A 27795-nucleotide genomic window follows, 5' to 3' on the forward strand; every position below is an offset into this window, starting at 1 on the left:
CATATGTGCCTCAGGGTAATGGTGGTGATATTCTTTGATTACCCTTTGTCCTTATTTTTGAGACTGGGTGCTCAAGATGGTTAGTTTTTCCAGCTAGTCTACGTTAGAGACCCTAGACCCTGTGTCTCCCTTCAGACACCAGTGTGATAGGCAACGCCAGCTTGTGCATTCCAAGCACCAGAGCGCCAGCTTGGAGTTTGTGCAGCAAATTGTTTAACAGCTGAGTGATTTCCTCAGCCCAATGTGTGTGTGTGTGTGTGTTTGTGTGTGTGTGTGTGTGTGTGTGTGTGTGTGTGTGTGTGTGTGTGTATGTGAGAGTGTGTGTCTGTCTGTCTGTGTGTGAGATAGAAGTGCACATACTTTTCTGCTTTCTTTTTCTTAGATGGCCTTTGCTCCTCCTGTCTCTTGGGTTGACGGGTCTCACTGTCATAGCCTCCTGACTAACTGATGACTGCTCCACCAATCTAGCTTTTTACATTAAAAATGTTTTTTATTAGCATTATTTTATATGTATATTGGTGTTTTGCCTGTGTGTATGCCCGTGTACCATGTGTGTGTAGTGTTCACAGAGGGCAGAAAAAGGCTTTAGATGCCTGAAAATTGGAGTTACAGACAGTTGTGAGCTCCTGGGTGGGTTCTGGGAACTGAACCTGGGGCCTCTAAAAGAGAAACAAGTTGTCTTAACCCAGAGCTATCTCTCTAGCCCTGCTTCATGTATTTTAAAAGACAGTGTGGGATGCCTCCTTGTTACTGATTCTTAGATGGAGACAAAAGGGCATAAACATGGTGGGGATGGGAGGGGTCTAGCTCCACACAGACACACATTATCAGCCTGAGGGTTTCTTTTCTGAGAGAAGGTGCATCTGACATTGCTACAGAAAAGAATTTCAGGGTGATTCGGTATGAGAAGCAGAGTTTGAGCTTATTCCAAGAGATTAAAACATTTAAAAATTGTGGTATTTATGTGGTGTGTGTGTGTGTATGCACATGTGTAGTGTAAGTGCAAAACTGTCCAAGTGCATTGCAGGTCAGAGGACATTGTCAGCTATCATCTCCTGTCACTCTCCACTTTACGCTCCCAAGACAGTGTCTTTCACTTACCATTTTTTGGCAGACTAGCTGTCCAGTGGGATCTGCCTCCCTACCCCCTGTTCAATGTTCATTGAAGGCACTTATGGCCAGACTCAGGTTTTCTATGTGGCTGTTTGGAATCTGAACCCAGATCCTCCTGCTTTGATGCTCTGAGCTCCTCTATTTAACATAAACACAGTCATGGTTAGGAGAAAGAGAGCCACATCAGAAAGGAAGGTAGTACACATCCAGGTGGGCGTGGCCTTCTCAAGAAATCATCTTAAGTCTCTTTACAATATTTATATATATGACTTGGTGGCTTCTGAAGTACTACTGAAAAGGATTGCTAAGGAACTTCTTCTCTCTTTCCTTTTCCTCCAGTAAATGAGATGAAGGACCTGAGGGGGCATTGAGTAGGACAACAGCACACAAAGTAAAAGCATGGGTCCTAAGGTTTTGCAAGGAAGCAAATGTGTTTTTCTTTAAACATTTATTTAGTGTGGGTATGATATGTGTGGGTATCCTAAGGTGAGCTTGTCCCCAAGACATATTTTTTTTTATCATTTTTTAATTTGAGTTAGAAACAAAATTGATTTACATGACAATCCCAGTTCCCTTCTCCCTCCTGTCCTCCCCTACCACCCCCCCCAACTAGAACCCTACCTATCCCATACCCTTTCTTCTATTCTTCACCTGACTCAACCTTTCTGCTCCCTCGTGACCTCTGCATCCTTCCTCTTCTTCTCTTCTCATTCTCGTAGCTCCCTCCCCCCTCTTCCTATGCTCTCAATTTGCTCAGGGGATTGTGACCTTTCCCCTTCTCCAGGGGACAATGTTTGTCTCTTTTAGGGTCCTCCTTGTTTACTAGTTTCTCTGGCAGTGTGGATTGTAGGCTGGTAATCCTTTACTCTATGTCTAAAATCCACACATGAATGAGTACATACCATGTTTGTCTTTTTGTGATTGGGTTACCTCGCTCAGAATGGTTTCTTCTAATTCCAACCATTTTCCTGCAAATTTCAAGATTCAATTGTTTTTTTCCTGCTGAGTAGTACTCCATTGTGTAAATGTACCACATTTTCTCTATCCATTCTTTGGTAGAGGGACATCTAGGCTGCTTCCAGTTTCTGGCTATCACAAATAGTGCTGCTATGAACATCATTGAACAGATGTCCTTGTTGTATGAATGTGCTCCCAAGACATTTTTATGTAAGCTTTTTATAGTTTTCTTAATGACATTCTTTGAAATAAGCACTTTATAACTGGACTAGGAGTAAGGATGTGTACACTTAGATCTTTTTTTAAAATTTATTTTTATTTAAATTAGAAACAAGTCTGCTTCACATGTCAATCCCAGCTCCTTCTCCCTCCCTTCCTCCCACCTCCAATCTCCAACCTTCCATCCCATCCCCCCTCTGCTCCCCAGGGAGGGTGAGTCCTTCCACGGGGACCCCCCCCAAAATCTGTTGTATCATCCAGGGCAGGGCCTAGGTCCTCCCCCATGTGTCCAGGCTGAGAGAGTATCCCTCTACGTGGAATGGGCTCCCAAAGTCCACTCCTATGCCACGGATAAGTACTGATCTACTACCAGATGCCCCATAGATTGCCGAGGCCTCCTCAGTGACAACCACATTCAGGGGGTCTGTCCCATGCTTGTCTCTTAGCCATCAGTTTGGGGTCCATGAGCTCCCCATTGTTCAGGTCAGTTGTTTCTGTGGGTTTCACCAGCCTGGTCATGACCCCTTTGCTCTTCACTCCTGCCTCTTTGCAACTGGATTCCAGAGTTCAGTTCAGTGTTTAGCTGTGGGTGTCTGCCTCTGTTTACATCAGTCACTGGATGAAGACTCTAGGATGGCTTATAAGATAGTCATCAGTCTCATCTAACTCTAACCCTCCTTCTATGCTCCCAATCCGCTCGGGAGATCCTGTCCCCTTCTCCTTCTCCGGGGTACCATGCATATCTCTCTTAGGGTCCTCCCTGTTTTCTAGACTCTCTGACAGTGTGATTGTAGGCTGGCAATCCCCTGCTCCATGTCTAAAATCCATATATGAGTGAGTACATACCATGTTTGTCTTTTTTTTGTGACTGGGTTTCCTCACTCAGAATGGTCTCTTCTAGTGCCATCATCCATTTGCCTGTGAATTTCAAGATTCCATTTATTTTTTTTTTCTGCTGAGTAGTACTCCATTGTGTAAATGTACCACATTTTCTCTATCCACTCTTCAGTTGAGGGGCATCTAAGATGCTTCCAGGTTCTGGCTATTACAAATGATGCTGCTATGAACATAGTTGAACAGAATATACTTAGATCTTAAGAGTTCATTATTGCTGGGTGGTAGTGGCCCACACCTTTAATTCCAGCACTCAGGAGTCAGACTCAAGTCGATGTCTGTGAGTTCAAGGCCAATCTGGTCTACAAAGTGAGTTCCAGGACAGCCAGGGCTACACAAAGAAACCCTGTCTCAAAAAATCAAAAAAAGGTTCATTATTATTTTAACATTCTAAGTGGCATAGGGCTAAGGCAGTATATGGTTAGACCTGAAGTGGAGTTCACTATTTGTTTTAATATTCTTATTTGAGATATCTCTACATAAAAGGAGCTTTGATGGTATATATAAGTGGAGAGTACCTTTTCTCATATCATATATCTATATTCTCCCTCTTTGGAAAACATTTTTGTATTTTTGATTCATAATTGCCAAAGTGTTTCCTTTTGCTTGCTCCCCCCTTTCTTGTGTTAAGTATTGAACTCCATGCTAGGCAAATGTTCTTCCACTGAACTGTATCTCCAGACTGTCAGGTTCAAAAGAAAAAGGAACAAGTGGCTAACTGTGGTACCCATTAGCCTACCAAGGTATCTTAGGGCCTCCAGGTTGACTCAGTATCTGAGTCTCCTCTTAGCTCTTCTCACCCACTCCCAACTCTAAACTTCTCCAGCCCATGGGCTTCCCTTGCCCCAGCTTTTGCTTTCTATATAGCCCTACCATTTTGGCCATGTGCTTTTGTGACCCCCTCTCTCTTGGCCCTCTGACTTGGTTTCCTTTACCTGAACTCTTTCTCTTCCCTCTCTCTGTCTCCTCTCATGGATCTGTTCAATCTATGGGTCATGTTTAGTCCACTACATTCTCTCCCTGTTCTGGACTCTTCCATATGCCTCTGTCTGTACTCTCCCTTATATCTACTATAAAAAGCTCCCCCTCAACCCTTATCTTGAATAGGTCATACTCACTTTATTTGCTATCTAATATCTACCAAATGTATTTTTATTATAGAGCATGTTTAACACTACATCATTACATGTAGCGTTAAACATGGAATGTCTTTTGAGACTTGTTCATTGAAAGCACAGTTGATACTTTTTTACTATGTGAGTATTTTGTAGCCAATGACATTTTAACAATAAAGATATGTGACAATTTTCTCATTTTGTAGGGAAAGAGGAGCTAAAATTACATCCAAAAGATTTGATGACTTCAAAGAAAAGTTTCAACACAAAGTTGGAAGAGTTTTAGACCCGTGAGTTTGAGCTTGAGGCCGTGTCAGCTGTCTTGCTTCTACATTGAATGACTCTCTGTTCATCTGGGTAGATTTGGTGGCACATTCCTGTGACTTTAGTACTGGAAAGGAGAGTAGGAGGACCAGGAGCTCAAGGTCACACTTAGCTATATTTTTGAATTGGATGCCAACATGGGCTACATTGAAAAACCAAATGTTGGTTTGCATTTTACTAGATTGCTTATATTGAATAAGAAAAATTATTCCTCTATTGTTTATTAATGGAGCACTGTCACTGCCTACAGTGTTTGGGCTCCCAGGAGATCAGTGGACCTGTACATATTTGCAGAAGAGGGAGGGAGGATTTTTGCCAGTTTTGAATCCCTTCCCTCCTCCCTTCCTTCCTCCCCCCCATCTCTGGAGTGGTCTGCAGGGAAAACCTTCAGCCATTGTTAATGTAGATAGACACCAGATTCTTGTGTCTTCCCTTTGGTTTTTCAGTATGTCTATAGGAGAGAGTCTGTGGGTTGTTAAGGGCCTAAAGCAAACATGTAGTTTTCAGCTTCAGGTGGTGGAAAATTTAACCAAGGAGTCTGTTTTCTCCCATAGCATTGCAGAAACTATGAACATTGCCCCAGGCCACACATTTGGAGCTTGCCTCAAACCTGAGGAATATGGTAAATATGTGAATTTTCTTCTTGACAAATAAACACATCCCCATAAAAGGAGTAGCTTTCATAGAGAAGCCCACACCTGGCCCTGGGTATGACTTTCTTTCTGAGAGTCTCCTTTTCTCTTAACCCACATGCTTTTAGCCTGTATTGAAATATATGAAATAATCCCTTTCCACCAGTCCCCCTAGAGGGCTGCAGGTGCTGGGGTCTTGTTACTGCTCAGTGTGCTGCACCTGGGCGCAGGCTAAATAAACTGTTGAAAACACCTCCAGAAAGCTATGCTGTTACTTTCACCATGGACACAGATACACGTGTACTTTTTTTTATAGTGCTGAGGTTGGACCCAGGCCCTAGTGCATGCGAGATACAGCACTCTATCACTGAGCTATGTCTCAAAGGGTCTGATGCTAAAGTGCTGAAGCTTTATACTATTAATGGTATATAAGAATGATTTTTTATGTTGTTGTTTGAATTAATACAATTTAAAGGCCTTATCATTAATACTGTAAGTGGGCTTTTACTTAGAAAAGAAACATAAACTTATTAAGCAAACTTAGTGAGATAAGGCAGCTTTTTATTTAATTTCATTATTGTACTTACACTCCCACACTAATCACCAATCAAGAAAGTGGCTTTCCTACATGTCAGTCTGAGGGAGGCATTTTCTCAGGATGTTTCCTCTAGCTTGTGTCAAGTTGACAAAACATTAGCCAGGATAAGGTAGGTGTATGCTCCACTGTTGGATAGAGCAGTCTTTGTTTTTATAAATTATAAAGAACAGAAAGGCCTGGAGCTAGAGCTCAGGGTACAATACTTGCCTAACATGCTGTGGCCATTGGTGGAATCCTCATCACTGTAAACATAATCTAGGGATATACTTCACAAGGGAAGAAGCACACTAGTGTTTATTAGCATATTGGGTCTGATTGATTTCCTTTTTTGTATTCTGAGATAGGATCTTACTGTGCAACTAAGTCTAGCTTGAATTTCAGTGTGTGATCTAGGCTGGCTTTGAGCTAGTGATCTTCCTTTATCCTCTTCAGTGCTGAGATTACAGGTACAATCTACAATGCCATAGATGTTTTTATGAGCAGAGACTTGGGGGTGGGGAAAGGGCTCAGTAGTAAGAATGCTTGCTGTATAAGCCCGAGGACTGAGTTTGAATCCCTAGAGCCTATATAAAAAGCCAGGAATAGCTCTATACATATGTAACTCCAGCATTTCGGGTCAGAGCTAAGTAGGTGTTAGAAGCTTATTGACAGCTGTCCTGAAAATATGAGCTGCCTGCCCACTGAAAGACCTTGGCTTAAGTCAGTAAGTGGAAAATGACGAAGACACCTGAAGTTCTTCTCTGGCCTCTTGCGTGCATGTTTATGAATGTGCATACCCGTATATACCCGTGCATGCCTTACACCCTCATTAAAAAACCAAATAAATAGAAACACTAACTTTTATGAGTCAATTGGTTTATACACTTTTTTTTTTAACACACAGAAGCTTTCTGCATAATAGTGTCAGAGTGAGTGTGGTGTGCACTCCTGTAATCCCAGCATTTAGGAAACTGAGAGGATTGGCATGAGTTCAATGAGGCCAGCCTGAGTTCATGAGACCTTGTCTACAAAACCAGGGGTGGGAAAGTGCCAGCATTACTATGACTGGTTTTTGTTTTTTCATTTCCAAAGGTTGCTAGGTCTCCCTGCCTTTGTCTTTCTCTGCCTCTCTCTCTCTGGAATCACTATGGCTATATTTTAAATTCACATGCAAGACAATTTCTTTCTTCAATAGGAGTTGGTGATCTCATCCATTACAGACTCCCAGGTGAATATCTTCGTGGGAAAGACCGCCAGCGAGCCCTGATCGCAGCTGCCCGCCACCACTTGAAAAAATTTAATTACCAGCACTTTGACACTTTGCTGTCGGCTTTCAGGCACTATGACAAGGCCAGTAGAACGAGGGATTTATGATACATAGATAAATTCTAGCAGACTGGGGCATATGGGGGTCATTAAACTATGGCCTGAGGGTCATATCCAGCTCATTACTGTCCTTGTAAGTGAAGTTTAGTTGAAACACATCCGTGATTGTGGTTTTAAGCATGGTCAATGACTACTTTTGTCCTACACATAGGTAGAACTGAGAAAATCTCAGTGTCTGAGAACAAGGGCAAGTGTAGCTCTGTAGATCTCTGGGGCGGGGGGACACTGGATAGTCATCTTATATTTAAGTTTTGGTGTCTATACATAGCAACTTCAGTCTATGTCTAACTCATTCACAGAATGCCATTGACTTGGATAACTGGGCTGCTATCCATTCAAAAGGTACAAAATCAGCTGATTATTATTATTATTATTATTATTATTATTATTATTATTATTATTATTAGTTTTGAGACAGGGTCTCTTGTAGTACAGGCATGCCCATAACCCATGTTGTAGCACACCTCCCAAATGCCACTATATCTGGCTTATGTGTGTGCTACCCAAGCACCATGTCAATTGGGCTGCACCTGTAGGCCAAGATCAATTCATTTTTAAACTACTATAAATGTACTTTGTTCATTTAGTTTTGGGTGCTGGGGCTGAACCTGGAACTTTGCACAGGCCAAGCACATGGCATGCTCTGAACTGCACCCCATTTCCTTGAATGTGCATTTTTTTGCCTTGCTTTCCAGGAAGCCCAGAGCCCATTGAATAATTTCAGTGTCAACTGTGGTCACTTGGATTTCTTTCATTCTTTCTTTGCTTTGATTTTCCTCTACTCCCCTTTGTGCCTTATTGTATCTTGTTTTCTAGGCAGTTTAGAAAACCATTTTAAGTGGATTTAAAAAATTATTAATTTTGTAGGACCTAGGGATTGAACTCAGTTCATCAGGTCTGGTATGAGTGCCCCTACCCACTGAGCTCTTTTGCTGAACCTACAAACCATTTTTCAAATCAATACATATGATGTGTGCTGATAGAGTATCACAACCATTTTAAATTATGAATCTAGCTTTTATTCAAAATTACATGAGCAAAAGTTTTAAGAAATTTGTGTATATTATTAACACAAAAGGAAATTAATAGAAACAGTCACAAGTTTGAAATAATTATAAAAGAATCCAGGGCAGAATATAAACCATGTCACTGCATGATGCTCTAACTGAGATATAAATAAGGCTGAGTGAAAAACAAAACAAATCTTAAAAGTCTTTACAAAACCTTAAAAATATTAGTTCTGCATTAAGCTTCCCTTCCTCCTGATACTGAATGGGTTTTTGTACTATGTAATTTCCTAAGTACACATGTCTTGTTAAACTGTAAGCTAGCTACACTCTGTGTGTGTGTGAAAGATGGTGGGGACAACCAGGGAGAAGAGATAACTTCTCACTGTGCCTCTCAGGTTGACATTGAATTCTTGATCTTCCTACTTCTCAAGCAGGTACCAACACAATATGCCTTGTATTTCTCCCCATGCCTTTTTCTCCTCCTACCTCTCCCTCCCCTCTCTCCCCCTTCTCCCCACCTATCTCAGTACTAGGATCTACTTCTGAGCTCTATCCTGACCCCAGGAATCACAATCTTTATATGAGAGACAGAGAGAAAAAAGAGCAGAATAATTTTAAAAAGAGAGAGAGAAAAAGAAACATTCCTATCTCCCTTCCTGTGTAGAGCACAGTGTTTGTGAATGCTACCCAAGAACCTTTTTCATTTTAAAAATTAATGAAAAATATCCATTTCTCACAGCTATGTAAATGGGCAGGATTGGGTTGGACAGAAACTTCTATTCATTTAACTGCTTTGGTTTTAGGCCTGGGAACTGCAGAAGTGTGCACCAATGAGTAAGTAAAACAATTCTCATTATCAATAAAATAAAATACACACAAAACATTTCATTTAAATTTGTATTAATTCCAGGAATCCTAGTATTACATGGTTGAGGCAGGAGAATCAAGTTTTTGAGGCCTGTTGAGGGCTGTTGAGCAAAATCCTGTTTTGTCTTTGTCTCCCACCCTCCATAAGAAAGTTATTATTTTTTAATTATTTTTTATTTTTTTTTGTTTGGTTTTTGGAGACAGGGTTTCTCTGTGGCTTTGGAGGCTGTCCTGGAACTAACTCCTGTAGACCAGGCTGGTCTCGAACTCACAGCTCACAGAGATCCATCTGCCTCTGCCTCCTGAGTACTGGGATTAAAGGTGTGCACCACCACCGGCATTATTTTTTGATTTTTTGTTTTTTATGTACATTGGTGTTTTGCCACAGAACTGGAGTTACAGGAAGTTGTGAGCTGCCATGTGGGTGCTGGGAATTGATCCCAGGTCTTCTGGAAGAGCAGCCACTGCTCTTAACTGCTGAGCCATCTCTCTAGTCCCATGTAAGGAAGTTATGATAACCAAATAGGAGACAACAGATGTCTATAAACCACTGTGCTTTTCCCTTAAAAAGGTGTTTTAAGAAAGTGTAAGTAGAAGTGGGTCAAGGTAGCACACACCTTTAATCCCTGCACTGGATAGCCAGGCACAGGCAGATTTTAGATGAGTTTGAGGCCAGCCTGATCTACATAGCAAGTTCCAGGACAGTCAGTGATACATACATACCTTTGTTACTGGCAGTTTCTCTTGTCCCGCCTAGGTTCTGCCGATGCTTCAGTCCCAAATGAACACACAGAGACATATTAATTATTAAACTGTTGGCCGATGACTAGGCTTCTTCTTGGCTAGCTCTGTCCTAATTATTAACCCATTTCTATAAATTAAGTATTTCCACATGGTCTTGGCTTACTGGAGAATGCCCAGACCTCTCTCTCCTTTGGTTGCTACATGCCATCTGTCTCTGGTGGGCTCTGGTCTCCTCGCCCCACCTGTCTTCTCACCTCTATTTGCCAAACTTATTCATCAACCAATAAGAGAAACATACACAGAAGAACATCCCCAATCATACCTTGTCACAATAAAGGAAACAGAAAGAAGGGAAAAGAAGAAGAAAAGAGTGAAAAGAAAAGAAAATATAAGTGGGGTTGTGGAGATGGCTCTGTGGTCTTGTAGAGGACCTGAATTCATTTTCCAGTACCTGTAATGCATGGCTCACAATTGCTTGTAATTCCAGCTCTAGGTAGCCTGATGCCCTCTTCTTGACTCACTGGGCACCTGCACATGTGCACATCCCCCCACGTGAACACATACACATAATTAAAAATCAAATATTTTGTCTGTTTTTTCGTGACTACTGGGTATTCCATTAATTTCAAGATGATCTTCAATATGAAAATGTTTAAGTTAGAATAAGCACATTTAGATTTTTATTCACATATGCATACACACAGAGACAGACAGACAGACAGAGATATAGATAGACAAACAGACCCCCCCCACCCTAATACCCATACAAACTTTTTTAGATGGGGTTACATGTAGCATGTAACATAGGCTGCCCTTGGATTCTGAACCTCCAAGTTGAGAGTACAGGCATGTACAATGATACCTGACTAAAATCTTATTGCAAGTGTGTGTGTGTGTGTGTGTGTGTGTGTGTGTGTGTGTGTGTGTGTGTGTGTGTGCTGTACTGGTGGGATGAAACTCAGGCATCACATTTCCTAGACAAGTGCTTGGCCACAAAGCTACACTCTAATTCCCTTCAGAAAGTTCTAAATAGCTCCCAAATACAAATAATAGAATCTGCTGTGCTGGTGTCTTATGGCAACTTGACACAACTAGAGTTATCTGAAAGGAGAGGAACCTCAATTGAGAAAATACCTCCATAAGATACAGGGCATTTTCTTTATTAGTAATTGATGGGTGAGCACCCAGTCCATTGTGTATGGTGCCATCCCTGGGCTGCTGGTCCTGGGTTCTAAAAAAAAGGCAGAACAAGTCATGAGAGCAAGTCAGTAAGCAGCTCTCTGTGGCCTTTGCACCAGCTCCTGCCTCTAGGATCTTGCCATGTTTGTGTTCCTGTTCTGACTTTCTTTGAAGATGAACAGTGATATGGAAGTGTAAGCCAAATAAATACTTTTCTCCACAAGTTGCTTTTTGGTCATGATGCTTCATCACAGCAATAAAAGCCCTAACTAAGACATCTGCTGTGATGTGTAGTGCTTTGCTTTCTTGAAAGTCCATTTTGAGTACAATTATAAGAAATAAAATTATCTTTATAGCTGCTGACTATCCAACTAAGCCACTAGGCAGGCTCCTTATGATGACATCACAGCACCTAGCATTGTTTAATAATGATGCATCTTTTAAACTATTGACTTTTAATCTGTACAGTGTAGTGTTTGGCATCCTTAAGGAATGTTTTACTGAGAAGTCGGGATGATGTCTCTCTAGTACAGTGGAATCCAAAACTGCTGGATGCTCTGCTTCCATTTTATAGAAAAAAATAGTTAAAACAGCAAACAGACTTTGGTTTTTAGAAATGGACATTCTTAATATAAAATTAATTCTATTGTTCACTGAGAGCATACTGTCCATTAAGCACCATCCTGGATAAATAGTAGACTGTTGCTTTAGGTCACTTATAATCTGAATATGTTAACCATAAATTTGAGTGGCAGTGTTATGCCACTTGAGTATAAGCAGGCTTGAGAGAGCATGCCATCAAGTTTGCAAGCAAAAGTATATCATATTGGCAGTTACAAACTAGCCACAAAGAAGAAAGGGAAAGAGTTATGTCATGGAGAGTAGCAACTGGCACAAATTGGGGGCTTCTTGAGGAATGTGGTAGTACATGCCTAAGTCCTAACATTTGGTAGCCAGAGGCTGGAAGATTCATAATAGAGGCCAGCCTGGGTGAGGCTCTGTCTCAAAAAAAACCAAGACCCAAATAGCAAAAATTGAACAAAACAACTCTCTCCCTATAAAATGAAAGCAGGACTTCCTTATGCTATAGCTACCTGAGAGCCTGTTGCTAAATATGCACACCACACAGCAATGGAATAGAAGGACAGCTAAGAGCTCTGAAGGACTCAAGAGTCACAACTGGGGATTTTGGCTATTGGCTATCTTTGTCCCTATAATTCATAAAGGACATTCTTTTTTTTTAAATTGCAAATAAAAGTTTAATTTCAGAATCCAAGTTCATCATTTATAAATACACTAAAGTATAGTCCACACAAACTTAGACTGAGCCTACGGACAGTATTTCAACAAAAGAACAGCTTTTTCTAAAAGGTCAGAGGCAAATGAGTGATTTGTCTCACCCATAATATTTAATTGATTTGAAATGAGAAAATGATTTTTTTCTTTAGACATTAAAGCAAAAACTTTGGAGTCTGGTAAAAGAATCTGACAGCTGATACTTCACTTTGATATCCTTGGGATTCTACAATAATACCCCAGTGATAGCTAAATCTTCCTATCATAGGAACAAAATCTAAATGCCTAAGGCTTTTCTGACGACTGCAATAAACAAGTGCTTTCCCTGTTAACAAGCTATCTCCTCAAAGTAGAATCTGAGCTATAGTCTGATCAAATGGGAGGGAGAGTCAGTGCTCATTTCCACAAAGGACATTCTTATGCTCCCCAACCTCTCGGCCATGGCCACCTTTCCTTGAGTTTTGGGTGGCATGATGGTTACATGGAGTTCAATGAAAATAAAGCACCTGTGCTTTCAATGGATACAAGCCTTGTATTGGGCAGCCAAGCTGTCATTACTTGGCTATTTTAGCTTTGTAGACATTTTGATTCTGTTAATAGCTACCACATTATTTTCTGGCAGGGTAGTAGGTTTGTGGTTTTGGTTGACTTGGGTTTGCCATATAGACATTTATAAAGATGTTTACATTAGTCCAGGCCATTTATAACTCTATTGTCATGGTAATATGTGTTAACAACAGGAAACATAGGGAACTTCTCCAGAGCCATAATAATTTATTTAGAATTCACTTGGTCTGTCCCATTGTGCCATTTCTGCAGGGGTTTATTTTCAATGGCATTGTGAATTTATCTCTGGGCTGATGGAGCCCCAGTAATGCTCAATGATTCATTCATAAGTAGTTTCTCTTGACATATTCTCCCCCTAAACATCTTTAATGGGCCAACACATTTATATATTCTTTTTTCCCTTTAAGTAGAAGTCAGGGCCTCACACATTTGAGGCAAGCACTCTACTCTTGAGCTATATCCCTAAATATAGCATCCAGAATTTACCACCCAAAGCATCCTCCCATGGCGGGTGGTGTGCACAAAATGAAATCCTTGGCTTCTTAGCATTCTCTGAGTGCATCTAAGGTTGGTTTGAAAGGATTTATCGGGCACTGAGTGGTTAAGATGTCTTAGCTGTTGACTTTCTCCCGTAACAGTTACTATATACTCTGTCCCCCTTATCTCCTAAGGAAACCAGTCAAATTTCTCTTTGCTCTCTCATCAATTTCCCTCCAATAACACTTTGTATAGGTCTTTTGGCCTTTAGCTATTATGTGAAAGGAGACTAGAGGATTTTCCCTCTTTGGAAGAATGAATCTTAACACTGTTACAATGGGGGTAGATTATTTTCCTTGCTAGTGGGAGTAATATCAAACAAAACCAGGCCTCCATACACTTTGCTTTGTAATCTAACGACTATTTTCCTCATTAGTAAGCAATGATGTACAGGACCATTTATGGCCCCAGTGAGAAACAGAAGGTGTTAAAAACTCTGTCAGCATGAAAAATTGTAATGAGCTGTCAGACATGCAAAACATTGCTCAAGTGACATGCCAAGCATGTTTTATGATTATGCCAGCTACATTCCAGTGCCAACAGTTTGGTTTAAAGGGTGTGATTAAGCAGGGTGTGTGAGAACAAGCCTGTCGTCCCAGCACTTAGGAGGCAGAGGACCAGAATTCAAGGCCATTCTCAGCTTCATAGTTGATCTTAAAACCTGCCTGGCCTACATAAGACCTTGCCTCAAAACAACAATAAAATACTAAAATAAATAAGGAGGGAAAAAAAAAGAAAAGAAAAAGGTGATTAAAATAAGTGGGCTTGTGAACATAGTTCATGTGTGTTCACTGTGTGCAAGGGCCTGGATTCAGTCTTCAGGACCAATAACAAAAGGTTCTGAATTGCATTCTGCTTATAGTAGGATCATAGACTACAAAGTGTGTCTATCAGGTTGACTCAATGAAGATAACTCTTGCTTTACATACACAATATTTGATTGTTCTTAGTGGAGGTCGGATTTGCTGAGTGTGTGTGCTAGAGCCACTTCTCATTCTTCTTTTTCTTTTAATCAGAGACCATACTCACCTTAACCTTACCCTCCTTTGCTTACTGGTTGACAGAAAGGAGATGGGATGATTGACAGAGAAGAACTCCATGAATCTTGTGACCAGGCAAACCTGCATCTAGATGAGGTGCTCCTGAACCAGCTGTTTGAATACTGTGATGTGGATCAGGATGGCCTGATTAACTTTGTGGAATTTGCCAATTTCCTTAATTGGAAAGACAATGTACCTCTCACAGAGTATGAAAAGAGGGTCATTATTAAAGGTATTTCTTTAAAGCTTGTTGAATTATTAAGTAGAGTTTTATATTCTCATAGTTTTTAGGATCTCAATCAACTTTAATAGTATTTGACATAGCCCAGAGTCATCTGAGGGACTCTTAACTGGGGGATTGACCAGAGCAGATTCTGTGAAAGATTGTCTTGATTGATGATTCATGTAAGAGCGTGCCAAGCCACTGAGGGAAGACAGTCCAGGGTAGAACAGCACCATCCCTAGGTAGCTAGGCAGGACTGGGCTGTACAAGGCTATTTGAGGGACCAGAGAGATGGCTCAATGGTTAAGAGTGTTTATTGCTTTTGCAGAAGGGCCTTCCCAGCCAGTTGAGGTTCAGTTCCCAACATCTACATTAGGTGGCTCACAGCTGCATGTGACTGTGGTTCCAGGGGATTCACTGCCTCCTGGCTTCCACAGGCCCTGGCATGAATGTGGTGCACATAAAGTCATTTTCTGCTGTCAGTGGAGTTCCTGAGGATTTTATTTTCTAGGTTTAGGGCACAAACTTTTAAGGTAGTCTGTTGGTTCAGGAGTTCAGAAATGTTTTACCAGGAAACTTTCTTCCCTCTTCCCTCCGTCCCTTCCTTCTCTTCCTTCTCTTCCTTCCTTCCTTCTCTTCCTTCCTTCCCTTCCTTCCTTCCTTCCTTCCTTCCTTCCTTCCTTCCTTCCTTCCTTTCTTTCCTCTCCCCCCCCTCCTCCTGAGACAGGGTTTCTCTGTGTAGCTCTGGCAGTCCTGGAACTCACTCAGTAGAGCAGGCTGACCTCGAACTCAGATTCGCCTGCCTCTGTTAAGATTTAAGGGACATGCCACCACTGCCTGACTCTTTTCTTCTTGGACTTTTTCTTGTTTTTTTTTTTATTTTGTTTTTGGGGCAAGGTTCACTTCTATTTATTCCAGGCTGTCTTATAATTTATCACCCCCCTGTCCCACCTGCCCTGGTACTGAGTCACTCTGCCCAGTCTTATAGTGAGTGCATTTCCTATACCACATTCTGTCTCAGGGCTGGCATTTGGAGGACAGGCATTTATAGTGACTGCCTTTCAGTTTTATGGCCAGCAACTTTCCAAAATGTGCAGTTCTCTACTTTTAGGTAGAGATTCTGGAGCTTTTAAGGCATGCTGCCCACATTGTAGATCCATTGGAACAGGAACTCGGAGCTCTTGTTTGCAACCTTTGAGAGGATTTCCTCAACGTGGAAACACCACAGTGCCCTCTAGTGGTGTCTGTGGAATAGCTAACTCTTTGATAAAATCAGTCTGCAGTTTCAGTTCTACAAGGTTTTTCACCTTTTGGCTTTGGATTGGTCCCCAGTGCCTGGTGCATGCTAGCTGCACACGATATCACTCACAGTCCTGGATTTTTCTCTGTATACTCACTTGTAGGAAGTTACTTAGAGATTCAGGCCCCCAGTTCACAGTATGTTCTTATCTCTTCTCTGGATAGGGCATGCTCTGCCCTTCTAATCCAACTGTATGTGGGATTATCTTTTTAACTTTAAAATTGGGAGTGGAGACATGGCTCCGTGGTATAAGCAATTGTTGCTTACACAGAGGACTCAGATTCGATTCTCAGCATCCACTGGTGGCTTAACAACCATCAGGAACAAAGGTTCGGGGGGGGGGGGGGTTGGGTCTGACGTCCTTTTCTGGTCTCCAGCAGCACCTGTCACACACCTGATGTAATACACATGTGCAGGCAGAAAACTTAATCCTAAAAACAAAATACATAGTGTGCATGTGCTCACAGCATATATGTGCTCACAGTGTGTGTCACAGCGCACATGTGGCGGTCAGAGGACAGCATGTAGCAATTGAATCTGTTTTTTTCCACCACGTGGGGCTGGGACTGAACTCAGATTGTCAGGCTTGGTGGCAACAGCCTTTTCCCACTGAGCAATCTCCCCTGCTTGTGTGGAATTTTCAATTCCAAGTGTGTCTTTTCATCCCCCCTCCAGGACTCAGTCTTAGGGAAAGCTGTATAGTTCAAGCTAAATACGAGGGTGAGCTCTAATAAAGGGAGAGCTGAGGAGACAGTTCAGGTGTAGAGCACACGCCTAGCTTCCACGAGGCTCTGGGTTTACTCTGGTATAGGAAGAAAAAAATAAAGGGATCTCTGACTGCAAAGATTTTTCTGGAATAAAGTAAGCGGAGCAGCAAAAAGTGGCACTAGGTCACCCTGGGACCACACCTGACTTTGGCCTGAACTTGCTGTTCCACAGTGGAGCACTGGCACTGGCGGCTGCTTCACAGCTTTCAGTTCTACTGTTAGGAAGCAGCTACAAGCACCAGGAAGTGACGTCTTCCTGTACTGTCTTGTCCCCCTCTCTGATTTTCCTTCAAGGTAGAAAACAAGACTGCAAAAACATTACTGAGACTAACATGAGAGAAGTTAAACCAACTCTTCTGATACAGCCTGAAGATATAGTCCCCAAAGAACCAGGAAGTTCAGAAGAGACTGTCCGGGTACTCCTGAGACCAAGTGACAAAGTTTCTAACCACTATAAGACAACTTCTTCAGAGATCAATGGAATTGTTGGTGCCGTTCCCCCTATGTGTAAGCATGTCAAATTCCTTATGAAGTAATTGCAATGTTCATGGTGTCCTGGCACTGTCCTTAGCCTCTCTCTGCATTAGAGTATGTGTTTCTCAAGGCCTTGGACTTTGCTTTAAGCACTCAGGGATCTCACAGATACGTTTTACTGACCTGTTCATGATGGCCCAAGTTAAAAAAAAATCTATATTAGTAAAATTGAGACACTGATGGGTGAGCATGTTGAATGCTTTCCTAAGTTGTGCTTGGACTTCTGGGCTCAAGCATTATCCCTCCTGCCTCAGCTGCTTATGTCCAAGGTGTGCTCTGCTGTAATTGGCTACACTCTGCCTTTAATATAGTCTTTGAATTTTCAATGTAGACCAGCTACATTGAAAGTGCTCAGTGGTCAAGTGTGACTGGTGGCTGCTGTTTTACAGCTGGGTTTCAGGTGTCTTTTTCTCCCTCATTAATGACCTAGGTTACCCCATATACGGTGTTCCAATGATTCGATCTGACATTCCCGCTCCTCGGATTCGTCGCGTCGGTGACGTAAATAATTATGGTGAAGAGGGCAATGCTTACTCACTGCTGCACCCCTCCATCTTCTCCCAGAAAGGTGTATTTGAGACAGACTTCTTCAAGACCAGATCAAAGGAAGAGGTATAGAAATCATCCCAATCCTACACAAATATACAAAGACAAATTTTGACTTAGCAATGATCATTATTATTGTGACCAGTTTTATTTGTTGTCTTTCATTTTTATTTGAGGTGGTATTTCACTTCTTACCCCCACTCTGGCCTGGAACTCACTTTGTAGCCTGTATTGGCCTATAACTTTTGGTGGTTCTCCTGTCTCAACTTCCCAAAGCATTGGGACTACAGGCATGAACCAACATATTTGGCTAGTGTTTTATTTATTTGTTTTGAGACTGAATTTTGCTATGTAGCCCAGGTTGGACTTGAAATCATGATCTTCCGACCTCATTCTACTAATTGCAGGAATTATAGGCATAAGGTATTGCTTCTAGGTTAATTTACATCACCATCCTTCCTCCTCCTCCTCCTCCTCCTCCTCCTCCTCCTCCTCTGTGGTCCAGGCTATATAGCTGAGATTGGTCTTGAACTTCTTATCCTCCTGCCTCCACCTCCTGAGTGTTGAGATTACAGGTATGTGCCTGGTACTTGTTTGGCTGGGGATCAAATCCAAGGTTTTTTGCATATTAGGTAAGAACTTTACCAACTGAGCCCCAGCCCCAATCCTAGTCCCAGCTCCAGCCCATGACTATCATATTTGACTTTTTAGAATTATAGCTTGTATAGGGATCATCAAATATAGGATTCTTGATAAATGATATTCAGTTTGGTTGTATAGCCAGAAACTTTTCTGTGTTCTGCCTGGTCCCAAAGCCACTTATAATCACTCAGAGGCTTAATATTATTTATAATTGTTTGGCCAATGGCTCAGGCTTATTACTGTCTAGCTCTTACATATAAATGAACCCATTTTTATTAATCTATGTATTGTCGTGTGGCCAAGGTGTTACCTCATTTTCTACATGCTTTGCTTCCTTAGAAGCTGGCTGGCATCTCTCCCTCGACTCCACCTTCTTTCTCCATGTATTCTGTTTGGCTTCCCTGCAATAGGCCAAAGTAGCTTTATTAATCAACCAATAAAAGCAACAATTTTCACAGCATACAGAAGGACATCCCATATCATTTCCCCTTTTCTGTCTAGTTAAAAGGAATGTTTTAACTTTAATATTGTAAAATTACATATAACAAAACAAGTACCAAGTAAGAATTAGTTATAATATTTAACCTATTTGTATTTGGCAAAATTAAAGAAAATACTCTATCATATCCCATCTTTGTGACTCTAAAGTTTTATATTTAATTTATCTTTTATCATAACTAAGGAAAATACAATTATAAATATCTAGTCTTCAATTCCATCAAAGACCCAGAAGGATATAATATTACCTACGTAAACAGGAAGTATGTTGTAACTTCCAAAACTCTAGAAATGACAGAGAAATCTGGTTACCTGGACAGTCACCCAAAGTTTTTTATTTTTTTAACATTGGGACATTCATCTTCAGCCTACAGGCCTAGAGTGTCTGGCAGACTTCTCAGTGAAGCAGGAAATTTGAAGGACTGTTCCACCTATTTTGTCAAAATTCTTCAGTCGTTTTCTTCTGTGTCCTGCAAAATGTTTGGCTGACTCTTTCATGAAGTAGGAACCCTGAAGGACTGTTCCACCTTATTTTGGCAAATTCAGCAGTCATTTTCCTATGGGTCCTGCATGTCCAGTTTATATAGCATGTCCATGCAAGAGCAGTTTCTTGCCTAAATGGCTAGTCTTACCACATTGAAAGCAAACTCAATAAGGAGTTTCTTCCATGCCTATCATCCTGTTGAAAAAAGCCTAAGTTCTTAAAACATTTTAAATGCCATATTCTGTAGGTCTTTGAAGTTTTTGAAGATTACCTATTCATCTGAAGTATATCTTGGCATATCTAGAAAACCTAACATGACTATAAATTTGACTATTATAGATGACTATTAATTTGTATTTCTTAACTATATATTTTTAAATGCATAAGCATATTTTAAATTGCATAAGCATAATACCTTAACCAAGAGAAGAAATATAAAAATATAAGTATAGCAAAATTGACCTTAAATTTGTGTCAATAAACCAAAATCCATACCAATGTAAAGTATTTTGAGATTATAGTTGTCTTTTTATCCTATATTCCCCTAAATATAGAAAACATCCATAACCTACCAAATAACCAAAACCCATCCATGCCCGCCCCCCACTCTTGGCAATGTGGATGTTGTTTTCTCTAAACTGCTTCCTGTTATCTGTGGATGATGTATCTTTAGGCTCCATGAGAAAATCTGAAATAATAGCCAGGCCCTGACTGGGGTATTTTGTGTGGTTGGTCCATTTCGGCCAATAGCCTTGAAACTGTGTGTATGTTGGATCACCTGGGCCATTGTTTCCATTGGAGACAAAAGCAGAACCTCTTTTCCACAACAACATATCCTTAGAGTTAAATTTGAAGTCAAGATATCTTTAAAATATATATGTTGGTTTAACTTAGTAGCCCCCACAATCAAATGTCTCTCAGTAGTTAGCTCATTAATAGTCAAAAATTCAAAGAAAACGCAATAATATGCATGATGTGATGATATCTTGTTTGTACTGTAACAAATAAAAGCTTGCTTGGAGACCAGAGTGTTGAGCTATCCACTAATTAACCATAGAGGCCAGGCAGTGGCGGTACATACCTTTAATCCCAGCACTTTGATCTCAGTATTTGGGAGGCATGTGCCTTTAATCCCAGCATTAGGGAGGAGGAAACAGGAAATGATATGGTTGGGTGGGGAGAAGAATATAAGGCAGGCAAAAACAGGAGCTAGTCCCTTTTCGGTCTGAGGATTTCATAGTGGTAAGTACTCTAGTGACTGGCTGCTCTGCTTCTCTGATCTTTCAGCTTTCACTCCTTAATATCTGACTTCAGGTTTTTTTTTGTTAAGACCAATTAGAACTCTTGCTACAGGATGTAACAGGCTGCTATGTTTTTCATTTTCATTTTTCTGGGTGTATTGTATAATTCTTTTCCCTCTCCCACAAGGTCTTATTGTGTAGGCCAGTAGGCCTTCAACTCAAGAGCATCTCCCTGTCTCTGCCTCCAGAGTGCTGTGATGACAAGCACAAACTACCATGCCCAGTGTTTTTTTCCTCATTTAAATTTAGTTAATTTTTATTTTCGGTGCTAAATTTAAAGCTACATTTATTTATTTATTTATTTATTTATTTATTTATTTATTTATATTTTGTGTGTGTACTTAATGTATACCTGAGTATGTATGAACATCAGAGGACAACTTGTGGGAATCAGTTCTTTCCTTCTTCGATGTGGGATTAGGGGATCAAACTTAGGTCATCAGTCCTGAAACAAGCACCTTCACTGTCTAAGCCATCTTCACTGCCCCAGAGGAGTGAGGTCTTAACCTGCAGCACAGGCTTACCTGGAATTGACTGTGCAGTCTAGGCTGTCTTCAAACTTTAGGATTTCTGCTTCAGCCTCCCAAGTGCTAGGGCTACAGGAAAGCACCCCCACCTCCTTGCCTGGAAAGTGGTGGAATTTTAATACCTTTTCATTTTATATGTATAGGCACATATGCACATGTGAACACATGTACTTTGGGGAAGGTTCAGTGTCCATTGTATTAAATGTTATAGTTTTTTTTAAAAAAAATTTTATTTGAATTAGAAAGATTGCTTTTCATGTCAATCCAAGTTCCCTCTCCCTCCCCTCTTCACCTGCTCCCCCCCAACTAACACCTTACTTATCCCATACCCTTTCTGCTCTCCAGGGATGGTGAGGCCTTCCTTAGGGGGTCTGTCATATCCTTTGGGATAGGGCCTAGGCCCACCCCTGTGTGTTTAGGCTCAGGGAGTATCCCTCTATGTGGAATGGGCTCCCAAGTCCATTCCTATGCTAGGGATAAGTACTGATCTACTACAAGAGGCCCCAGAGATTTCCAAGACTTCCTCACTGACACCCACATTCAGGGGGTCTGGATCAGTCCCATGCTGGTTTCCCAGCTATTGGTATGGGGACCAAGTGCTCTCCCTTGTTCAGGTCAGCTGTTTCTGTGGGTTTCACCAGCCTGGTGTGGACCCCTTTGCTCATCATCCCTCCTTCTCTACAACTGGATTTCAGTTCAGTTCAAGGTTTAGCTGTGAGTGTCTGCTTCTACTTCCACCAGCTGCTGGATGAAGGCTATAGGATGGCATATAAGTTAGTCATCAATCTCATTATCAGGGGAGGGCATTTAAGGTAGCCTCTCCTCTATGTTATAAAGTTTTTTAAATATAAATTTTATTTTACTTAATTTTTAAAAATACAACATTAAAATCATAAATCTTGGTCTGGTTTTAAATTTTTTGTTTCTAGATTTCAGATATATTAACTAACATTGGAGTCAAACTTTCTGAAGAAGAATTTGAAAATGTGTGGAATCTTGCATCAAAAAAACACCACAGAGGAGAAGTTTGTGTTGAGACCATCAGGAACGTTCTAGATGAGCTGCAGCATGCAAGCCGAGACTGTAAAACAGTCATGTGATATTTTGGGAACTCACTTATTTAAACAAAAGAGCCATTAAATCTGTGTTTATCTAAAATGTTCTGGTTTTGCTGTTATGTTGGAACTTGGCAGTCACTCTGGTATAACTCATACGCCTGTGTGTAGGACTGAGAAGTTAGATCTGGTGGGGACTGCATCCTTTTGTGAATTCTAAAGCATCTAAGAACTTGACAGGTGCTGTAAGAACCATCTGCTTTGCCATGGTTAGAATGATGCTGAAAGCCAATAATGTTTAACCGGCCTAAGAATCCCAACATTTTAGCACATCTGAAATGTGGTTGATCTGCGATGGCCGTGCTTTGTCACTGTGCTTAGGTTCTGTTATAAGACCCTTACTTAGGGTGCCTTTGGTCTCTACTGAACCCATGAAAAACAGGTTATTCAAATAACAGGATGTAGGGCGCAAAGTTTCAAAACCCAACAATTGATTGCACAATGTCCATTTGCTTAATATCTTCTTAATTTTTTAAAAATTATGTAGCCAGGCCTGGCCTGAGCTTGAGACCTGCTGCTCTGCCTTAGTTTTTCCCACATTTGGCTCTTAATGCCTTCCCATGAACAAAAATCTACATTGTCCTTGATGTTCTGAAGAAGACATGGCTGCCCCATGACAGACACAGTCTTTGGGAGGTTACCAGCAGCAGGCTTCCTACCAGTTCTTCTACTTACACCCTGGCTCTTTGATACATATTCCATGCACAGGACAAGACAGGGCAGGGGTGGTGTGATGGTTGATCTTCTTTATCAGCCTGCTTGGATTTAGAGCTACACAGACACAAGTCTCTGGATGTGTTTCTCAGGCTATTTCCAGAAAGTTTAATCACAGAGGGAAGACCCAACCAGACTGAGTAGCATCTCCCCACATCTCTGCTTCCTGACTGTGAATACATCTGGAGGACTGCTGCTGTTAAAGACCACCCTAGGCTACATAGTGATTTCTTGGCCAATCTAGGCTATCCAGTGAGATCCTGTTCAAAAACAGAGGCAGAAAAAAAAAAAACCTTTGGAGTGATTTAACAACTACAGGAAACTCACAAAAGTAGCAATCAGTACTATGTATTAGGGGTGTGCTGGAATCTGCCCTTTACACATACACAAACAAACACACAGATCTGCCCACAAAAGTCAAACGTGAGTCTCTTTCCAGTATTGAATTCATTGGTAGCTAGATACCTAAAGCCGAACACAATGTGGAGTCAGAACTAGATTGATAAGAGATAGTTTATTAAGAAAGTACTCACGCAACGGAGCCAGTGACCAGGTATACACCGGATGCCTGCTCGTCTGCTCAGCCTGGTGGGAGAGGGAAAAAAAGAGGGCAGTGTGCATGCCTCTCTGATATTTAAACCCTTGCTATTCAATCTGACCATGGCCAAGTGGTCAGTGGCACCTGTGCCAGCCCCAAGCAGGCGTGGACAGCATTTGCCTCTACAGATACCAGATGTAGAGAAAGTATTTTATTGAGCAAAACACCAAATACTATTGCTTTCACCCATTCAACTACTTGTGTGTGTGTTGCTTATCTTTCCATCTGTCAAAGCAATGTGTATCTATTGTGCTTTTCTTCTCAATACCAAGAATACAGGGCAACGGTATAATACAACCCATCTCTTTGCTTCCCTCTTTCCCTTCTTCCTTCCTTCTCAAGGTGCTGGTTCCAAACCAGGACGTTTTGTCACCTAGATGGCTAATGACCACAGGACCACACCCTCAGCCACCTACATTGAAGTTCCCAAATCAGGAAAACTGTGGAATATTAGTCAGGGTTCTCAGAATAACAAAACTTATAAAATGAATCTCTCTTTATAGATAGAAAGGGGATTTCTTAGATGGTTTACAGGCTGCAGTCCAGCTAATCCAACAATGGTTAGCTATGAATGCAAAGTCCAAGACTCCAGTATTCACTCCGTCCATGAGGCTGGATGTCTCAGTTAGTCTTTAGTATATACTTGGAATCCTGAAGAATTAGGCTCCAATGCCAGGGAAGGAATGGACTTGCTAATAAGGTGAGAGCAAGCAGGCAAAGAGCAAAAGCTTCCTTCTTCCATATCCTGAAGGTGCGTCTTTCTGCTTCCAGATATGGGTTAATGTCATGTGTCTTCCCACCTCAAAGACACAGACTGGAAGTGGGTCTACCTACTTCAAATTAGGTAAAAAAAATCACTTACAGGTGTGCCATCCAGTTTTGCATTTTAGTTCATTTCCAATGTAGTCAAGTTGACAACCAAGAATATCCATTGAATCTGGCATTGTTATCTAATCTACAGAGCTCATTTAAATTCCTCTAATGTTATAGCAACATTTTTAAAAATCTTGATTTAGGGAAGATCCAATCTACACCTGTATGCTATATTTAGTGGCTTACCTCTTTGGTTGTCATTAATCTGAAACAATTCTTTATCTTTGAATAAACCATGTAGAACACCATGTAGTTCTAGCTGTTTTGGAACTCACTATGTAGACCAGGCTGGCCTGGAACTCATAGGGATCCACCTGCCTCTGTGGCCTAAATGCTGGGATTAAAGGTGTGTGCCACTATGTATGGATAAGCTTCCTAACTCTTGATGCTATTTATGAATTAAATGAGATTTTTGTAGAATGTGTCTTGATGGTGCTTAGGGGCACAGGCCCATGATTCAGCTACTCTGGAGGTTAAACCAAGAGGATCAAGGGTCTGCCTTAGCTACAACATGAATTCAAGTCTAACCTAAGAAATTTACTGATTAGGCACTGTCTCAAAAAAGATGTAAAGAAGATGTATCTTGTACAATGGATTGTCACTGATAGTGATGTCTCCCTGTTTATCATTTCCTGGCTAGCTTTCTCTCCATATGATGGGAAGATCTTTCCCAGCCCACTCCAAGTCCTTGATTCAGTCCTGAGTACTGAAACCACTCCCCATCATACCCCTTTTTATTAGTTGCAATTTATTACACTATAGAGGTGGACTTATACAGCACACTTGAGGTTTTGTTTACTGAAAACCCCTTTTCAAACAAATCAACTCTGATCCATATATTATGAGCAGAAAATGTGAACAGATAGACAGTCCTCATTTGAAATGGGCACTTAAGCATACTTGTCCATTCTCCTTCTAGTGAAAGCATCCTAGCTCTTGAGCAACCTTCTTTGTTTTGCTTTAGCATATGTGACCTGCTAAGGCCAGCCTTTTCTACTCCATATCTGGGTGTGTGGTGTCAGCTAGGCCTGGATATCATGAGCTTCTGTGGATGAGCGTGAGTTCCCCAGGGATGGCTCAAAGCAAGCCATCTGAACACTGACTATTTTTTTCTTTTCTCTTTTAGATTATAATTACATATTTCTCCCTTCCCTTTAAGTCCTCCCATATACTCCCCCTTGATCTCTTTCAAATTTATGGTCTTTTTTCATTAGTTGTTGTTACATGCATATATGTATATGCATATTCCTAAATACAGCCTACTCAGTCTGTGAACTGTTGCTTGTAGGCATGTTTTCAGGGCTGACCAATGGGTGTTAGATTTGTCAGTTGGTGTGCTCTTCTCCAGGGAAGACTGCTTCTCCTTCTTTGAGTATCTTAGTTTTCTGTGTGGGATTGAAGATTTGTGGTCTTCTATTGCTGTCCTTGTTAAGCTCGTGATAAGCACAGCTCTTTAAATACTGAAACATTGCTAGGCTTATGAGAAAACAATGCTGGAAATTTGAATTGCTATCCATGGCTGCAAGTAGATCTTTCTATCTTAAGGTAGAAAATGGAAGCTGATCAGAGAGGAAGCAAAGCTCACATGTCCTGAGTACATCAGTATTGTCCTGAATGACTGTGCCATTGTAAATTTCCTATCTAGCTTTGAGTAGCTAGCTCTGTATATTTTAGCTGTACAAAAGAATCCATTATCTTTCTTAATTCAGCCATTTTGAACTGTGCTTTGTCACAGGTGATAAAAAATGTGTGAGCGCATTCTTGTTTAGCTACTGGACTGCAAGTTAAAACCATAAAAACAAAGTCTTGTGGCTAAAGAGATAGCTCAGTCAAGCAAGCCTCAAAGACCCAAGGCCAGTCTCCAGCAGCTGCGTTGTGGTGTGTATTTGCAAGTCTAGTGCTGAGGAGATGGAGACAAGCAGGACCCTGGGCCTTACCACTTAATCAGCAAGTGTTAGGTCCCAGGAAGTGACATTTCTTCAGAATAGGGTAGATAGCACCTGAGGAATGACAGCTGAAGTCGATCCCTGGCTTCCACGTTCATTTGCATGTATGTGCTTTCTTTTTGTCTCTGTCTCTGTCTCTGTCTCTGTCTCTGTCTCTGTCTCTGTCTCTGTCTCTGTCTCTGTCTGTCTCAGTCTTACTCTGTAGCCCAGGCTGACTTGGAATTTACCACATATCCCACTTAGGCTTTGACCTCACAGGAGTCCTCCTGCCTTAGCCTCTGGGGTGCTGAGATTACAAGTGTGAGCCACCATACTCAACTTCCTACCTCCTTTTCATTAAAAAGTTATCAGAGTTGGCATGAGACCTCAGTGGGCAAAGGCACTTGACATGCAAGGCTGGAGACTTGAGTATGATTTCTGGAATCTATGTAAACGTGAAAGGAGAGAACTTTCTGCACAAAGTTGTCCTTTGATCTCCATATGTGGGCCATGGCATGTGTGTCATTCCATTATATACACACAATAATAAATATATATTTTAAATATTATTTATTTCTTAATGTGATAGCTCACACCTGTAATCTAAACACTAGAGACTGAAGCAATAGAACTGAATCCAAGATCAACCTGGGTTGTGTAGAGATCCCGTGTCAACAAAATGTAACAAAGTTGGGCAAAACCTTCCCATCTTCTTTCCCTCTTTCCTCATTTCCCTCTTTCCTCATTTCCTTCCTTCCTTCCTTCCTTCCTTCCTTCCTTCCTTCCTTCCTTCCTTCCTTCCTTCCTTCTTTCCTTCTTCCATCTTTTGTTGTTTTTCTTTTTCTTTTTGGAGAACTGGTTTTACATAGCCTAGGCTGGCTTTGAATTTGTTATTTAATGAGGATGGCCTTGAAATCCTAAACTTCTTGATTTAGTCTCCTGGAATTGCAGGTGTGTGAAACAAGCCTAGATCCCTTCCTTCTTTCTTGACTGTCTTACCATGTAGCCTAGGCTGGCCTTAAACTCATGATCTTCCTGCCTTGATCTCATGAGCATGCTCCTATGCCAGGCTATGTTGATTCTGACTAAATCTTAGCAACATTCAATGAGCTGATGGCTAGACATAGGGTACACTTAGTGTTTTAAACTGGAATTTACAGTTAAGCTGTAGCTGGTTTTATGGAGTTCAAATCCACTAGGAGAGGCCGAACACTCAATTTAAATTATAATTAGTTGACTTTTTATTTGATCTGAAGCTGACTTTAGTTCCCATGCCAGATTTAGAACTAAG

General features: G+C 41.1%; 1 protein-coding gene across 1 annotated transcript in view; it reads left to right on the forward strand.

Moving 5' to 3' along the window:
* Efhb (EF-hand domain family member B) overlaps nucleotides 1–22379 on the forward strand; it is a 63911-nt gene extending 41532 nt beyond the window's left edge. The window contains 7 exon segments of the mRNA XM_027394573.2: nucleotides 4505–4588; nucleotides 5177–5244; nucleotides 7027–7181; nucleotides 14482–14689; nucleotides 17042–17254; nucleotides 17712–17893; nucleotides 22209–22379. Of these exon segments, the coding sequence (XP_027250374.1) occupies nucleotides 4505–4588; nucleotides 5177–5244; nucleotides 7027–7181; nucleotides 14482–14689; nucleotides 17042–17254; nucleotides 17712–17893; nucleotides 22209–22379 (1081 nt within the window).
* Nucleotides 22380–27795: the final 5416 nt, after the last annotated feature.

Source organism: Cricetulus griseus, assembly GCF_003668045.3.
Source record: "Cricetulus griseus strain 17A/GY chromosome 1 unlocalized genomic scaffold, alternate assembly CriGri-PICRH-1.0 chr1_0, whole genome shotgun sequence".
NCBI classification, from domain to species: Eukaryota; Metazoa; Chordata; class Mammalia; order Rodentia; family Cricetidae; genus Cricetulus; species Cricetulus griseus.